Source organism: Helianthus annuus, chromosome 14, assembly GCF_002127325.2.
Source record: "Helianthus annuus cultivar XRQ/B chromosome 14, HanXRQr2.0-SUNRISE, whole genome shotgun sequence".
NCBI lineage: Eukaryota > Viridiplantae > Streptophyta > Magnoliopsida > Asterales > Asteraceae > Helianthus > Helianthus annuus.
This window is the reverse complement of record NC_035446.2, coordinates 59,078,402-59,097,828: the sequence shown is the minus strand read 5'-3', so window position 1 is coordinate 59,097,828 and position 19,427 is coordinate 59,078,402. Positions and strand designations below refer to the sequence as shown.

Here is a 19,427-nt window from a genome sequence, read left to right as displayed (position 1 = left end):
AATACCCTTTTAAGGGTTTGTTACCCACATAACTACCTACTTAAAGGTATTTTTAATTCGGGATATTAGTGAGTAATTATTGACTAATCCCGAAGTCAACCCTTAATTATGATGGTTTGACTTCTAGCTAATTAATTAAGCTAAAATGGACTAAGGATGATTAGGAACACTTACAAAGATCCTTAATAGGATTATGGACTTAATGAGAACGTGTTGCTATCCAAGGAAACTCCAGAGAATGCTCCAAGTGAGTCACACAATGAATGATCAAAGTTCACCACACTTCACTCCCTTATATAATGACCAAAAAGTTCTAGGATCAAGACATGGAAGTCTATGATGGTCACAAGATCACCCCAGGTGTCCCTAATAAGCTAAATACTGCCTAGCAAGCCCCTTGTTTCGAAAACTATTCTTTTAAGTCGGTGTAACTGACTGAACAGGCAGCTGTCCATTTTCTGCTGCCAGCGACTGTCTTACGGACCGTAAGCCTAAGCTCTTGCGGTCCGTATGTAGCCCTTGCGGACCGTATGCTCAGATGGTTGCGGTCCGTAACCGACCCTTGCTGAAAACGCCCAGATATGCATCTTACGGACCGTAAGCCTAGGGCCTTGCGGTCCGTAACCGGTGGTCAGAGGACAAAAATTTGTAAACTTTCAAAGTCTTGACCATGCAATCAACAAACCCGAATCCAGGCCATCTTTTTCAGTTGTGGGACCTTCTGTTCAGCCATTGCATGCTTGCATGGTTCTTACATGTCCCCTTTTCAAATTGGATTCTTGTGGGACTTGCAAAGTGACGGAAGTTACAAGGAAAGCTTGGATTCTCATAAATTCCAAATTTTCATTAGATTAGGATTTAAAATCAGAAATTATTGTAGTAACACTTATTAATAGTCCAACTTCCACACAAAGGATGGAATTTTATTTATTTAGAATTAGCCGATAAAATATACAAGATGTTTATCAAATAGTTTATGGATCTTGGGATTTATAAATTCGGGTCGCTCAGAGGTGCTTTAATAACATGTCGCCCTTGGGTCGTTTAGAGGTGTTTTAATAACATGACACCCTCTTAAAATCCTACCACGCATCTTTGTATTTGATCCGGTTTCTGACACATTTGCCCCACATGACACGTGTCTTTATTTCGTTGGACAGGAATTTTCAAGGTGTTACATCCTCACCCCCTTAAAAGAAATCTCGTCCTCGAGATTTTAGGGAAAAAGATGAGGGTATTTCTCTTTCATTGTGGATTCTAGCTCCCACGTGTATTCAGGACCTCTGCGGGCGTCCCACTTCACCTTAACAATAGGTACGAGCTTTCTCCGAAGCTTCTTTACCTGTCGATCCTCAATCGACACAGGTTTTTCCTTAAATTTTAAGCTCTCGTCTATATGCACATCTGTGTGTGGTATGACTAGCGACTCATCGGCCAGACATTTCTTCAGACTGCAGACGTGGAATACATTATGAATACCATTGTGCTCTTCAGGTAAGTTTAACTTGTAAGCCACTGATCCTACACATTCGATGATTTCGAATGGTCCTATATACCTTGGGCTTAACTTACCTTTCTTGCCAAATCGCGTCACCCCTTTCCAAGGTGATACTTTGAGCAAAACTTTATCGCCGACCTCAAACTTGAGGGGTTTTCGCCTTTCATCCGCATAGCTCTTCTGCCTATCTCGAGCAGCTTTCAGGCGGTCGCGAATTTGGACAATCTTGTCCGTTGTCTCGAAGACTAAGTCAGGACCTGATAATTGCATATCTCCCACTTCTGCCTAGCAAATGGGCGTTCTGCACTTCCTACCATATAGTGCCTCAAAAGGCGCAGCCTTAATGCTAGTATGGTAGCTATTATTGTAGGAGAACTCGACCAACGGTAAATGCCTGTCCCAACTTCCTCCTAGATCAATTACACATGCACGCAGCATATCTTCCAACGTTTGAATGGTACGCTCACTCTGCCCATCAGTCTGAGGATGGTAAGCCGTACTGAAATTCAATTGAGTGCCCAGAGACTGTTGGAAACTCTTCCAGAAATGAGATGTGTATCTAGTATCCCGATCTGAGATAATAGATACTGGTACGCCATGCAAGGCCACAATCTTATCTACGTACAATTGGGCTAGCATGTCAGAGCTGAAGGTCTCTCTAATGGGCAGGAAATGTGCTGACTTAGTCAGTCTATCAACTATGACCCATATAGTATCATTTCCCTTCGGCGTCTTAGGCAATTTGGTGATGAAGTCCATCGTCACCATTTACCATTTCCAAGTGGGAATTTCAGGCTGTTGCAGTAAACCTGACGGCTTCTGATTTTCAGCTTTGACTTTAGCACACGTCAAGCATTTAGCTACATAAGCAGCTATAGACTTTTTCAAGCCTATCCACCAATAATTTGCCTTTAAATCCTGGTACATCTTATCAGCTCCAGGATGGACGGAATACTTGGAACTGTGGGCTTCCTTGAGGATAACATCCCAAAGTCCTCCATATACAGGAACCCATACTCGTCCATTTAACCTCAACATTCCATCCTTGTCGTAGGACAACTGTTCTTCAGTTACTCCTAATTTCTCCTCAGGATAGTTAGCTTCCAACACAGCTTCCTTCTGTGCAGCTAACAACCTTTCATTCAAACTGCTCTTAATTTCAATGCTCTTGGCATTGATCCTTATCGGCTTCACTCTTTCCTTCCTGCTTAAAGCATCTGCGACTACATTGGCCTTACCTGGATGGTACCTTATTTCACAATCATAATCGTTCAAGGTTTCCATCCATCGTCGCTGCCTCATGTTCAAATCCTTCTGATTGAACAGGTGTTGAAGGCTCTTGTGATCGGAATAGATCACACACTTCGTCCCATACAAATAATGCCTCCAAAGTTTTAGTGCAAATACAACGGCACCCAACTCCAAGTCATGGGTGGTGTAATTCTTCTCGTGCACCTTTAATTGACGTGAAGCGTAGGCTATGACCTTGCCCTTTTGCATTAACACACAACCCATTCCGGTGTGTGATGCATCACAATACACCACAAATTCTTCAATGCCTTCAGGTAGAGTCAGCACTGGAGCGTTACTCAACTTCTGTTTCAAGGTATCAAAAGATTCTTGCTGCTTAGGCCCCCAATTAAACTTAATGTTCTTACGCGTTAACGAAGTTAAGGGTGCAGCAATTCTTGAGAAGTTTTCAATAAAACTCCTATAGTATCCAGCCAAACCTAGGAAACTACGAATCTCTGAAGGTGTCTTTGGCTCCTGCCAGTTCATGATAGCTTCTATCTTTGCGGGATCCACCTGAATTCCATGCTCACTCACAACGTGTCCAAGGAACTGGACTTCGCGAAGCCAAAATTCACATTTTGAAAACTTGGCATAGAGCTTCTCTTGATGGAGCAGCTTAAGAATGCACCGAAGATGCCTCTCATGGTCAGCTTGGTTCTTTGAGTAGATGAGGATGTCGTCAATGAAGACGATGACAAATTTATCCAGATAAGGCTTGCATACGCGATTCATGAGATCCATGAATGCGGCAGGTGCGTTAGTGAGCCCAAAAGGCATCACTAGGAACTCGTAGTGACCATAACGAGTCCTAAACGCGGTCTTATGTACATCCTCCTCCTTAACTTTCAATTGGTGATAGCCTGACCTGAGATCTATCTTAGAAAAGTAACTCGCTCCCTGTAGCTGGTCGAATAGATCATCGATTCTAGGCAAAGGATATCTGTTCTTGATAGTAACCTTGTTTAGCTCGCGGTAATCAATGCATAGACGCATTGATCCATCCTTCTATTTAATAAACAGAATTGGCGCTCCCCATGGAGATGAACTAGGTCTAATAAAACCTTTAGCTAGTAAATCATCTAGCTGTGTCCTTAATTCCTTCATCTCTGTTGGTGCTAATCTATATGGTGCTCTGGCTACTGGTGCAGCTCCGGGGATGATGTCAATCTTGAATTCCACCTGCCTATCTGGTGGCAAACCAGGTAGTTCCTCCGGAAAAACCTCGGGATAGTCAGAAATGACTGGTATGTCTTCGATCCTGGGCTTCTTCTCATCAATGGTTACTTGTGCCATATAAATGACACAACCCTTACTCGTGCATCCGGATGCCTTGAGCATGGCCACATGCTCTGGTATTCCGTGTTGAGTATCTCCCTGAATAGTGAGTGGCTCACCAGATGGGGTCTTGATTACTACCTGCTTCTTGTTGCACACTATGTGGGCTTGGTTACGCGATAACCAATCCATTCCTATTACTACATCAAAGCCTGCTAGCTTAAAGGGTAACAAGGACAAAGGAAAAGAGTGGTTCCTAATGGATAGGACACATCCATCTAACACAGTCGAAACTGTTTCTATTATTCCATCAGCTAATTCCACTTCATATTTCATACTTAGAACTTTAACAGGTAATTTCAACAGTTCACAGAACTTATTATCTACAAAGGATCTATCCGCCCCAGAGTCAAATAATACCCTTGCGTAGACATCATTAATGAGAAAAGTACTTGTTATGACATTATCATCCTGAATAGCTTCCTTTGCATCCATGCGGAAGACCCTTGCATTAGTCTTCTTTCCCTCTTCTGTTTTCTTGGCAAGCTTCGGGAAGTTGGGTCTAATATGTCCCTTCTCATTACAATTGTAGCAGGTGGCATCCTTAAGTTTCTTGCAATCTAATGCCTTATGATCCGGGGACTTGCAAATCCCACATAGTTTCTGCTGAGATTGGGATCTAGACTCCTGCCTGCATTTACCGAAATGGTGCTTCTTACAAACTTTGCACCTAGGCTTTTCATTCGACTGTTGATCCCCCTTCCTGGATCCCTACCCTTTCTTGTGGTCGTCATTGCCCTTTCGCTTTTTATCTGAGCGTCGCGAACCATCATCTTCGCGTTTTCGTTTTTCAGCATCTGCAGCTCTCAGGGATCTCTGTCTAACTGCGTCGTGTAAGGGACAGAGATATATCAGCTATTGATCGAAACGTAGTGGGCCGAGAGGCCTTGACGCTCGCTTTAATTTCTGGGGCCAGACCCCCAATGAAACGGGCTATCCTCTTCGGTTCAGGTGTTACAAGATAGGGAACTAGCCTTGACAAGGTGTTGAAGGTTGTGAGGTACGCCTGGCAGTCCAGGTTCTTCATGACTAAGGACAGAAAATCAGATTCTATCTTTTCAACCTCGTGTTGGGGACAGTAATTCTCCTTGATTAGGGCAACAAATTGTTCCCAAGACATGTTGTAAAGAGGTATCTTCCCGGTGGCTTGAATCAGCGACTTCCACCATTGAAGTGCATCACCTTTGAAAGATTGTGTCACAAACTTCACAATATCTCTTTCAGCACAGCCACTTATATCTACTACTGTCTCCATTTCATCAAGCCAAGTCATACAGTCCACTACCCCCTTCTCTCCAGTGAAATCCCGGGGTTTACAAGACACAAAGTATTTATACGTGCAACCCTTGGCACGTGGGGCATCATAAAGCACGATCTTCTTGGAATGATTATCATTTTCATTCGAAGAATGTCTATCGTCATCCTTCTTAGATTCTTCCTTCTTAGACTTGGGTTGGACAGATGGTGGCTTGCTGTGAGACTCCGAATGAGTCTTAGACTTATTATGCGGTGTAGACAGGGTCCTACTATGGGTCCCACTGTACTCACTGTACTGTCTTTCTAATGCCTTTGTAACCGCATCATCTACCAGTGCTTTCAACTCCGCACCAGTTAACTGTATCTTTGCATTATCGTGGTTTTCCACCGGACGACTATTCACTTCATCCGACCCCGCCATGTAGCTTCAAATGCTACATATAAACAATAATGGGCAAGGTTTTATTTAACAGGTAATAGAGTATTTCATGTATTTTATTAACCATGGTTTTAAATAGCCATTGCAGGTTAATTTATTAATCAAATATTAATTCAGGATCTGTATTGTAATCCTATATTATAGTTAAGAATTAACATATAACTTAGTCACAAGGACAGTGTTAGTTTATAACCCGGATTCTTACAGAATCAAGGTATTAGGGTCTGAATCACAGTTCATTACCTTATTCTAGACAGTGAGTTGCAGACTCAAACTGTCTCTTAGTCCCTAGGACACTAATTATTACCCGTAGGCACTTCATTCTCAAGGAATGGACATTTACTTACAGGGAATTTTAAATTAACCCAATTTTCAATGATGGCCTATATGACTTTTACTGGGTCACAATTTGCCCAATATGTTAACATACTTACAGATGTTAACAGAAATTGGAATCTTCTAGACAGGTTCTACCATCTTGGCCATGTCTGCGACGACACGTGGCTAGGCTTTACCCCTTAGATTTTCTTTATATCGCAGATCAATCCTAAGTTGAGACGTTAATTATGGACCTGAATCTAATTATGGAGATACCATCTTGGCTTTGTCTTAAAATGACATGTGGCTAGGTCTTGTTCCTTTTTAGATTTTGCCATTTTATATTAATGGTATGTCTTCTTTATTTTAAGAAATGTTATTTTCATTTTTACCTTTTTATTTTAAGTTTATTCATATACTTATTTATAGTAATAATCATGAAAATTTAAATGCAACATTTCATTAATAAAGATTCAACAGCACAATACTTGCCCTAAACGGGACTTCTACAAACAACATGCCCACGCAGGGGCGAAACACAACAAACAAATAAACACTCTAACAAACAACAAACCCACGCAGGGGTCAACTGAAAGACATACCCACGCAGGGGCAGAATACAAAAAGACAAGCTCGCGCAGGAGCTGAATACAGAAACAACAAGTCCACGCAGGGACTGATTACAACTAAAATACTAAGATCTTCAATGGTCCCTCCTTTTGGACTTTCCTTTGATCAAATCTGATAGTCCTTTGAAGAAACCTCTGTTGTGTCTGCGCTCAGTTTGGATTTCCCGTTCACAACGGTCCAGTCTCTCAAGGACCTCCTGCTGACGCTCTGGCGGAATAAGCTGTGGCTGCGGCGGTTGGTACAACGGCTGAGGAGGTGGTGGCTGCTGGAACACATATGGAGGGTACCCGGTAGTCCAAGGACCACCATAGGGCCCTTCAGGGTGTCGAGCGTTGTAATCCCAAGCCTCCTGATATGGGTCCACGTTGGCATAGTTAAAGTTGTTGTGGCCCGGCATTTCAAACGGGTTGTATGCCGCGGAACCGGCATAAGCAGGGATTGGGTTGTCAAAACCCGGCGGAGGTGCCACAGGCACTGAGTTGACTTCTGGTATGGGGTTTGATATACCCCCCATTTGTGGTTCTTCCTCTTCCTCCTGAAGTGGCGGATAATGGCTGCCACTTGATGGTTGGGGTGTGCTGATGCGGACACCCCCTCGCACGGACATCCGTGCGTTCGACCTCCTCCGCCTCGGTGGCTCCGGAGGCGGCTGATGTTCCACTGGTGGTGGTGGTGGCGGAGTGACTGCCACAAATCGTTGATCCTCAGAAGGATCTTGCTGCTGCTGTTGCTGATACGGGGACGAGTGCTCAGAGGGCGTGAAGTACCAGTCCCACTGCTTGAACCTCTCTTGATAACTATCCGGACCGCGGTACGGTGATCCGTGGAAAGATGACCCATCCGAGATTTCGATGGGGTGGTTCGGCGTTCCTGTAGCAGGCTCCATTGGATCAGTATCCTCGTCCATGTCATTTTCCCCAGAGAAGTGGTCTTTCGGTCCGAGTGGGTTAAAACCCTCGGGTTCTGGAAAAATGTTGGCCGGGTTGAATCGGCTTTGGAAAACTGGGGTTGGGTCACCAAAGGAGTGGTGAGAGTTGGATCTCTGCAAAGGTATGAAAGTGGGTGGTTGTTCGTTGGGCTCATTTTCCGATTGGGGCCCAAAGGAGTGCTGGTAAGAAGGTGAAGAGCTGAGGGAAACTGACCGTCTCCCGGGTTCAACATAGAGCCTCCACGGCTCTTGTGGACTAGTGCTCATGGTGATGGATGGGGTACGCCGGTGCGAAGGCCCGGCTTCGTGATCGTGACCCGTGACTGGTCCTTTGCCTCGACCGCGAAGAAATCTTGGTGGCATGTTGACCTGCATACAAGTTTTAGATAACAACAACAACATATAATAATAAGACCCAAAAATAAAACAAAACGGAGTTTGTCCTATGTTCTTTGTCTAGACTCGGAACTCGAAGAATGTGCAATTCGTGCACTGAGACTAAACACAAAAGGCTAGTGTTTAATTCACTCAGTGTTGGCTCTGATACCAACCTGTCACACCCCTAATTTCCACGTGTCACCGGTGGGCCCGGTGGGGGATTAACGTGACGTAGTTGATATCATCATAGTCAAACAACACAAATTATAATGCACAGCGGAAGCAAAGATAGATTTATTTCAACTTAAATTATTGTAATATTCGAGTATCACAAATGCCAAAATAGAATCCACAGGCAGAATCAAATAAAAAGGAAACTTCATCTCAACACACTTCATGCATCCTAAGCTTGCGAGACTTCTATGGATGCTTAAGGAGTGACCAGCCTATTACGCGTAGTACCTGCACTTAGTCTTTTTGGAAAATACGTCAGTTTACACTGGTAAATACAATTTAACTGACTCATTTTGAAAATGTTTAAAAATTGATTTAAATGCACGTGGCATAAAACTTTTTATAACTTGGGATAATTATTTGCTTAATAATCTTGTAAAAGAATTACATGTTCGTTCTGCGTTCAGTAGCCCGGGTCATGCCGGGTTAAAGATTAATAGACACAACACTTAATATAATTCCGCCGCGAGACTTCTCTCGTACCGACGATTATACATGTTGTACAACACCACGGGTGTACGCCTACACCCGAGTGCTAAGGTCGTGGCCATTCTTTAAATGATGCCAAGGATATCCGGGACATGTTCATTAAGCCCCCAAAGGCGTTAAACAAACAAAACAGCATTTTCAAACGGGTTAATTTGACTGCGCATAACCAAGACCGGTTAAGGTCAATTCCCCGACCAAGCGGTATTTTATATACCGTACCCCAAGCCCGTATAGGGAAAATATGTTAAACGCATTTACCTGAGCAAAGTATAAACCAAATATAACGAGTGCACGTAGCTTTTACTGGGCCTAGATCTGGAAATTAAGGTTTTAATAACCTATTAGAATCCTAACGGGTCTTAAGCTTAGACCGGTTAGTTTTATAAGAAGATTACGGTTTTAAACGCACAACAAGGCGAAGACCGTTTTAGAATGTGGTTTTGTCCCAACAAGCTTGCACACTTGTTCTATATGGGTAACATAATCACATTCTGGATTTTGAGACCAAAAAGATATGGTTTGACCCGTTTCGGCTAAAATGGCCAAACTAGTCACATAAGCCGATCCGAACGCGTATAATGCGTAACGAGTAACCATAAGAGTAAAATACAAGTTTATGAAGTCAATCTGCTTAAAATATGTTGGGATATCAGAATGATACCTTCCATTATGCCCCAAATGGTTTTAAACCAAAACTATGCCTCATAAGGGCGTTTTGGTCATTTTATAAGGTGAAAAAGGGTTAAAATGATAACCTGAGTTACAGGTCTGATTAAATTAGTAAATATGCTTAATTTACTAAGTTATAACAGTAGGGTATCAATTTATGTGAAATTTATTATTTTTGACCTTACTATGCACCGTAGGGGCATTTTGGTAATTTCACATGTGCCTAAAAGGTCAATTCTGGAATTCTGAGTTCAAAACATTTGCCTACTGTTTAGAATATAAAAATTTACTAATTACATCAGTAGGTTCAAACCCTTAAGTTTAATAAGGTTCTAGTGCACACTTATGCGTTAAAATGTCTAAAAAGGCGATTTGGAGCCATTTCTGGGTTTTCTGTAAAAAGCTGATATTTTTAATATTCCAGAAGGCTCAAAATAATTTATTTATCATAACAAATCAGTAGAAATTGGTTTGAGGTCAAAAGGTTTTGTAAAACTCATTTTATGGCTAAAAAAGGCAAAACCGGCATAAACCGAAGTAATCTTAGAACACTAAGTTATGCTCAGCCTAAAAATAAATAAAAATCTCCAAAAATCCCAAAATATTATTTTATAACAGTGGGTAAAAAGTTTGGTATAAAAATTTGGGTTTTGATAGGCTATACGTAATTTACGCCATTTAATTAGTAAAGAAGCTCTTAATTACGCTATTGAGCATAACTCTTAATCTAGACCTCAAACTGACTTCAAATTTTGGGTGCAAGTTTATAAATCAGTAGCTAAGGTGCCTACCCTTTTACATTTTCAAAAATCAAGTTTTAAGGTCAAATGGGCATAATGGTCAACATATAAGCGATTAACGGAAACATGCATGTGAATAGGATATCTAACGAACCAAGTTGTATAATCTCAGAGAGTTATACTAAAATGTAAATAGGTTCAAAAGAAGCTCTAAGGCAATCCTAACCTTGGCTTAAACGGGTCAGAACTGAAAGTCAAAGCAGAAGTCAAACTTTGCGACTTTCGGTTCCAAACCGAGCCTAAACTGAAAATTGTCGAGTTGAACATGTTGGAACATGTTCTTACATTAATTATCAAGTCATCTTAATGATCAAACAGGTTGCATGTAACCTACATTGCTAATTATGTATTAATTTGCAAATAACCTTTCTGTTGACTTTTTATAATGAGCTTTGACTCGACAATTAGCATAGTTGGAGTGGGAACCTGGAAATACCCTTTTAAGGGTTTGTTACCCACATAACTACCTACTTAAAGGTATTTTTAATTCGGGATATTAATGAGTAATTATTGACTAATCCCGAAGTCAACCCTTAATTACGATGGTTTGACTTCTAGCTAATTAATTAAGCTAAAATGGACTAAGGATGATTAGGAACACTTACAAAGATCCTTAATAGGATTATGGACTTAATGAGAACTTGTTGCTATCCAAGGAAACTCCAGAGAATGCTCCAAGTGAGTGACACAATGAATGATCAAAGTTCACCACACTTCACTCCCTTATATAGTGACCAAAAAGTTCTAGGATCAAGACATGGAAGTCTGTGATGGTCACAAGATCACCCCAGGTGTCCCTAATAAGCTAAATACTGCCTAGCAAGCCCCTTGTTTCGAAAACTATTCTTTTAAGTTGGTGTAACTGGCTGAACAGGCAGCTGTCCATTTTCTGCTGCCAGCGACTGTCTTACGGACCATAAGCCTAAGCTCTTGCGGTCCGTATGCAGCCCTTGCAGACCGTATGCTCAGATGGTTGCGGTCCGTAACCGACCCTTGCTGAAAACGCCCAGATATGCATCTTACGGACCGTAAGCCTAGGGCCTTGCGGTCCATAACCGGTGGTCAGAGGACAAAAATTTGTAAACTTTCCAAGTCTTGACCATGCAATCAACAAACCCGAATCCAGGCCATCTTTTTCAGTTGTGGGACCATCTGTTCATCCATTGCATGCTTGCATGGTTCTTACATGTCCCCTTTTCAAATTGGATTCTTGTGGGGCTTGCAAAGTGACGGAAGTTACAAGGAAAGCTTGGATTCTCATAAATTCCAAATTTTCATTAGATTAGGATTTAAAATCAGAAATTATTGTAGTAACACTTATTAATAGTCCAACTTCCACACAAAGGATGGAATTTTATTTATTTAGAATTAGCCGGTAAAATATACAAGATGTTTATCAAATAGTTTATGGATCTTGGGATTTATAAATTCGGGTCGCTCAGAGGTGCTTTAATAACATGTCGCCCTTGGGTCGTTCAAAGGTGTTTTAATAACATGACGCCCTCTTAAAATCCTACCACGCATCTTTGTATTTGATCCGGTTTCTGACACATTTGCCCCACATGACACGTGTCTTTATTTCGTTGGACATGAATTTTCAAGGTGTTACACGAACCAACCTCCACCCAACCGTACCATACGCACTCACTCTATGGACGGTATCTCTAAACCAAAGCAACCATTCAATCTTAACGCCTCTCTTGTTACTCCCTTGCCAAAAACCCCCCACCGAAGCCTTGTCTAAACCGGAATGGTACAAAGCCAAGACTACTGAGTTCAATGCTCTTATTAAAAATAAGACATGGGAATAGTCCCTCATATAGCAGATATGAATGTGATCCGTAGTATGTGGTTGTTTCGGCATAAATATCGCTCTGATGGCACGCTGGAGCGATATAAAGCTCGGTTGGTCTGTGATGGTAGTACACAGCAGGTGGGTATTGATTGTGGGGAGACATTTAGTCCGGTTGTTAAGCCGACCACTATTAGGACTGTCTTGACTCTTGCTTTATCTCAGTCATGGCCTATACATCAGTTGGACGTTACTAATGCCTTCTTACATGGAAATATTATTGAAACAGTTTACATGTATCAACCCATGGGATTTCGTCATCGACAGTACCCTGATCATGTGTGTTTATTAAAGAAATCATTATATGGGTTAAAACAGGCACCGCGAGCATGGTCCCAGCGGTTCATTGATTTTGTATTGCCCGTTGGTTTTCAGCAGAGTAAGTGTAATAACTCGTTTTTTATATGTCACCATGGTTCTGACATGGCTTATTTACTTATTTATGTAGATGATATTATCCTTACAATGTCTCATGATGCACTACGGGTTAATCTCATACACCAGTTAGCTGCTGAATTCGATATGAAAGATCTTGGGCTGTTGAGTCATTTTTTGGGGGATTAATGTAACACGGCAGAAATATACTATGTTTTTATCTCAGCAGGCGTATGCATTAGATATTATTGATCGGGCCGGTATATCATCTTATAAGTCTGTTGCTACTCTTGTGGACACAAAATCTAAACTTAGTGCTTCTTCGAGTCCACTGTTTGATGACCCTACGTTATATCGTAGTCTGGCTGGTGCACTACAGTATCTTACCTTCACCAGACCTGGTATTAGCTATGCAGTTCCGCAAGTTTGTATGCATATGCATTCTCCTCGGATTGATCATTGGTATTTCCCTTAAACGCGTTATTCGCTATATTCAGGGCACTCCCTCGTTTGGTCTTACTTTGGGCACTTTCATTGGTTTCTCTTTACGTGCCTACACTGATGCTGATTGGGTCGGTTGCCCTGACACTCGACGCTCTACTTCTGGCTATTGTGTTTATTTGGGTACTAATCTGTTATCTTGGTCATCTAAGCGTCAGGTGGTTGTTTCTCGATCTAGTGCTGAAGCGGAATACCGCAGTGTTGCTAATGTGGTAGTTGAACTCTGTTGGCTTCGGAATCTATTGTAGGAGTTACATCGACCCCTTCCGAAGGCCAGTGTGGTTTATTGTGACAATATTAGTGCAGTTTATTTATCTCGGAATCAGGTACAACATCAACGTACCAAACATATTGAATTGGATATACATTTTGTTCGTGACTTGGTTCAACGTGTTTCTGTGCGGATTCTTCATATCTCGTCTCGCTATCAAATAGCTGACATTTTTACGAAAGGTCTTCCACGGGTTCTATTTGATGATTTCCGGTCCAGTCTAAGCATTCGGCCCCCTCTCGCTTCGACTGCGAGGGTGTAATAGATTAGATCGATTTTGTATTTTAGAATAGATCTATATCTTGTATTATTAGAAACAAATCTGTATTTATTTTGTGGTTATCTCCTCCCAAAATAGTGGAAAGCCATTTGCATTTATAGGGATATTGGATCAATGAGAAGGATATCAATTATTCAAACCTTCAGTTTTGGATTGACTTTGTGAATGAAAATTACCTTTCAAAAAAAAGTTATTGTGCCGGTTGTGTACATTATTTTGATAAAAAAATTATTTTCGATCGAATAAATTAAAACTAGCCAAACGTTATTTTGATAATAAATTTATTTTCGATCTAATAAATTAAAACTATCTTTTATCACAAAATTGAAAGCATTCAAATATAATTAACATTTGCTTGACAATGTATAAATATTGACTTTTAGTCTAAACCAGCCATGTCTAGCTGTCCCAGGAGTGGTCCCTAAAGTTAAGTTTGGACCCCTATCTCCTTCACAAGTAAGCTAGCCAAGCAATTATTTTGACGTGGGTTCCCAAAAAAAATGCAATGTTTTTACGTGGAGGGTGAATGTGAACCGTATCCCGACTCTCGCGGCGTTGCTAGATCATAACTGTGCGTTTGGAGATGTGACTTGTGTTTTATGCGAGGAAGGAATGGAGACCGTGGATCATCTGTTATGTGGGTGTGTTGTGGCTTCTTCCGTTTGGTCTCAAGTTAGTAACTGGTGCAAGGTGAGTCCGTTGATTTTGTTTTCAGTCAAAGACGTTGCTGAGTCGGCTGAGTATAGTAATCTGGGAAGCAAGGCTAAAGAGGCCTTCCATGGTATTACGTATGTGACCGCTTGGTGCATCTGGAAGGTGAGGAATGATAAACGGTTCTCAAATGTTGAAGTTAAAGTGGAAGAGATAGTGCAGAGTATAAAATCTCTTGGTTATTTATGGTATAGAAATCAGTCTAAAGATAGGTATTTAAGTTGGGAAAATTGGTGTAAGTTTGAGTTCATGTAGTTGTCTATCTGTTGCCGCCCTGTGTTTTAGGTTGGCTTTATGAATGAAAATTATCTTTAAAAAAAATTATTATTCCGGTTGCGTACAGCCAAACATTATTTTGATAATAAATTTATTTTCGATCTAATAAATTAAAACTAGCCAAACGTTATTTTGATAATAAATTTATTTTGGACCTAATAAATTAAAACTATCTTTTAATCACAAAATTGAAAGCATTCAAATATAATTAACTAGGTTATAATCCCGTGTATTACACGGGTTGAATAAATAATGTTATATACTAAATAATAAAACAATATATCTTTAAAAACCTTCTTTATTGCACAAGTTGAATAAATATAATTTTATATGTTAAATAATAAAAAGTTATATATAAGAACAATATTGTACAGGTTGAATAAATTTAATTTTATATACAAAATAAAAAAGTTATATCTTTAAAACCACGTGTATTACACGAGTTGAATAAATGTAATATTGTTTACCAAATAATAAAACAATACATCTTTAAAAAACCCAATTTATTACACGGGTTGAATAAATGTAATTTTATATACCAAACAATAAAAAAATACATCTTTAAAAATATGCGTATTACACGGTTTGAATAAATATAATTTTCTGTACTAAATAATAAAAAATATATATCCTTAAAAAACGTCTTGTATTATACGAATTGAATAAATCTAATTTTATACATCAAATAAAAAAATTACGATTTTGGCCCCTTGTTATATCACTTTTACCCTTTTAGCCCGAAAAAGAATTTTTTAACATCTAAGCCCCTAACGTCTTTTTTCTAACATTTTTTGCCCCTAACGTCTTTTTTAACCCTTTTGGCCTCTAACATTTAATGGATGAGGTTAGTGTTAGGGGCCAAAAGGGTTATAAAAGAAGACGTTGGAGGCTCAGATGTTAAAAAAATATTTTTTTGGGCTAAAAGGGTAAAAGTGATATAACTACAGGGGCCAAAATCGTAATTTTCTCTTAAGAATTTTTGAACATTTAAGCCCCCAACGTCTTTTTTGCTAACCTTTTTGGCCCCTAACGTCTTTTTTTTAACCCTTTTGGCCTCTAACATTTAATGGATGGGGTTAGTGTTAGGGGCCAAAAGGGTTAGAAAAGAAGACGTTAGGGGCTCAGATGTTAAAAAAATCTTTTTTGGGTTAAAAGAGTAAAAGTAATATAACTACAAAGGCCAAAATCATAATTTTCTCTAAATAATATTATAAATGAGAAGAAGATTAAACTAAATAATAATTATCCATAAGAGATTAAACTAAATAATATTTAATAGGAGGGTTATTTATAATTAATTAGAAAAGATTAAATTAAAATAATAATTATCTATAAGAGGTGCTCTAATATGATGACAAGTGTCCCAAAGTGATTTTGCTTGACAATGTATAAATGTTGACTTTTAGTCTAAGCCAGCCATGTCTAGCTGTGTCCCAGTAGTGGTCCCTAAAGTTGAGTTTGGACCCCTATCTCGTCCACAAGTAAGCTAGCCAAACAACTATTTTAGACGTCACTAACTCTCCTCGACTTCCAAAAGTTTGTAGATAACTAGTCTTAAAGGCCCCGTGTTGCGGGCAAGGGCACAAAACCGTGCTACCAATGTGGGGTAGAGGGGGGCGTAAAACCGTGTTAACCGAACGACGATCAAAACCGGAGGAAAATATAAAACAAATATACGAATTTATAACACCAAGTAATCAAATGAAGTCATACATTAAAATAAGGACGAAAACATATTATATTTGACCCGACGGAACTAAGGAAAAATCTACATCGAAACGTAAACCAATTTGTATTATCCTGACACATACATATAAGAAAGCATGTAAAACTCCAGGGAGTAAAAATGACAATCCTACAAAGTTTTTTAAATACTGAGAGGCTGTGAGTGTCTATGTTAAAAGTTAAATAAAAAACAACAAAAAAATAAACAAAAAAAGAAAGTAAAAAAAACAAAATAAACACTATATATATGATAGGTTACAAATGGGGAAAAGCAATGCAAGACAATTGTTTCGAAGGTGGTAATTGATGTACAGCTTTCATAAACATCCATTATCGATATTCGCTTATCCATATCCGCCATCCACCGTGACGGTGACGGTGGTGGTGGTGGTGATAGTGGTCGGCATGGTGTCGATGGTGGTGGTGGCGTTGCTCGATAGAGACATTTAAGAACCTAGAGAAGAGTGAATGGATTTTTCTTTTATAAACTCTTTTAAAACTATTGACTTGTTAAGAAAACATACGATACTTGGAAATGCACTGAGTTAATATGTATTAAGTAATTAAAAGATGAGAAATTTACGAAAATGGCCAAGAATCATGTTAACTTATCAAATTGGTCATCTCATGCGTCGAAGGAGTAGCGCATCACCGATTACGAGACACCTTTTGCGTCTGCAGGGCTCATTCATGCATCCTTATATATAGAAGTGACACATGTCTCAATGACATCCATGCGTCCGTGACTCATCTCATGCGTCTGTGACTCATTTCATGCGTCCGTGACTCATAAAATTTACTTTTAGCGAGATTTGAGGCATCCCATGCATCCGTGACTCATCCCATGCGTTGTCGACTCATCCCATGCGTCCGTGACTCATTCCATGCGTCCGTGACTCATAAAAACGGCATCAAGACGCATCCCATTGAGACACGTGTCACTTCTATATTTAAGGACGCATGAATGAGCCCTGCAGACGCAAAAGGTGTCTCGTAATCAGTGATGCGCTGCTCCTCTGACGCATAGGATGGCCAATTTGGTAAGTCAACATGATTCTTGGCCATTTTCGTAAATTTCCCTTAAAAGATACAAGAAAGGTATGACATCCGATGTATAGTGAGTTAATATGTATTAAGTAATCAACAACTTTTCTTCACGATCTCCTTGTAAATTGGTAATGACTGTATACAAACCATCTCTCTTGACCATCTTTTCTCTTCTCACAAATTTGATAGTGATCATCGGCTACAAGCACACGATAATAAATGTTACAAGACCATTCTTTTTCCGAACCTATTTACATTTGAATATAATGGGAGTATACAAGTAAAGTTATTATTTCGGAACTGTCAAATTGTTGATTGCGAGTGAGGAGAAACGTCTTGAATTTATATCAAAGCAAACAGCATAGACCAAAAGTTGGAAAGAAAGTCGACGATTAGTGTATGAGATGGACCGTTTACTGCGTCTTTTGTTCTTAACGCTTTTTGCATAAAGCTTTACTTTGAAAAGTTTTTACATTGATCTCTAGCATCCTAAAAGGCAACAACTTGGTATATATGTTAGACGAACAAAAACTTATGTCATTAATATAAGAGTCAATTCTAGATAAATGTGTGTGGATAATGTATTCAGAAACTTCACAATTAAAGCGTTGCATTTTATTTTTCATTCATTTTAAATCTGCTTTGTTGACTTCGTTGATTAGCTTGAAAATTGAAGTTTGACAATTAGTTAAAGCTTTTTCCGTAGACCCACGGTCGATATTGTGGGTGGTTTCTCATGTTCTTAAATCATGCAAACTTGACTAGGGGCAAATCATGTTTGAACCTGACTAGACATTATATTACATGGTAGTTCCATGGTCAGACTTTGTAACTGATGTAGTTCCAACGGTTTCGTTAGCCAAAAGAAAATAGAAGAAAACCAGAAAGAAATATAGAGAGAATTTTTAGAATAATTTTCCATTCATAGTTCTATTAACATCAACCAAACTCCTTTGTATAGACTCCTTTGTATACACGAACACGATAATACATGATACACGAAATCTTATACACGAACACGACACGATAAGGTAGTGGCGGAACTAGCCCAAAAATCAGGGGTATCCTATTGGTGCATGTGTCTATCGACTTCGTCTTGTATCGTGTCTTGTATAGAACTAGTTAGATCAGGACACGAAAAACAAGAAAGTGGAAATTAGTGTGATTCCGCTTGAAATGACATCAGGTCATGTTCAAGCGAAATCAACAAAAGTTCTAATTCCGCTTGAGTTAATCTTGGTGATTTCGCTTGAAGTTAACATGTTAATTCCGCTTGAGACGTGTTCAAGCGGAATCACATGCCTATATAAAGGCATTCCAAGCGAAATCACATAACAATTTTCCGGATTTGCAACGAAGTGCTGCCGAAGTGTCGTCACGCTGTAAAACGTCATTATATCAATCAAATCGACAGTTTAAAGTGATATTCTTGCTGAATTGACCTCAATTTGTCTGTTTCCGCCTTTCGTATTGAGTAAAACTCTTCTGATCGACTCGTTCGGGTCCGAATACGATCCTACAAGTGGTATCAGAGCTCAGGAGGAAGAGTTCACACCAATTCAGCTGCGAATTCTATTTTCTACACCTTCTTTTTCAAAATTCAAAACTTTTCACAGTCAAAATGTTCTGATTTTCTCACATCATACTTGGAATAGTGTTTTAACTAATCCTTGTGAAAATTAGACTTTAATTCGATCTAAAACAAGTAAAATCTTCCGCTTCAAAAACAACGCTAGATGATGACGTCAGCAGCTTTTCAAACGGAATTAGTCTGTTAATTCCGCTCGACAACCATATTCCGCTTGATAGTTCTGTTGATTTCGCTTGAAACCACACTTTGTGTCTGATTTCGCTTGAAAATACTGGTTAATTCCGCTTGAACCGGTATTTCGCTTGAAAGTTTGGTTTGATTCCGCTTCAAATCTTTATTTCGCTTAAAAAGTATTGAAGTGATTCCGCTTGAATCACTATTCCACTTCAGAGTAACTTCGCTTGAACATACCTGGTGATTCCGTTCCAAAGTGCTATTTCGCTCGAAAGTTATTCCGCTTGAACAAGTAATTTCGCTTGAACAGAACAGTTTTAAAAATTTCTTGAAAACCGAAACATGGACGAGGAATT

The 19,427-nt window shown here is 39.6% G+C and overlaps 1 protein-coding gene across 1 annotated transcript; it reads left to right on the top strand.

Annotated features, from left to right (window-relative positions):
• Window positions 1-14,159: 14,159 nt before the first annotated feature.
• Window positions 14,160-16,709, top strand: LOC110907800. Its single transcript, XM_022152729.1, has 2 exons — window positions 14,160-14,470; window positions 16,574-16,709. The coding sequence occupies exons 1-2, from the start codon at window positions 14,160-14,162 to the stop codon at window positions 16,707-16,709; spliced, it is 447 nt and encodes a 148-aa protein (XP_022008421.1).
• Window positions 16,710-19,427: the final 2,718 nt, after the last annotated feature.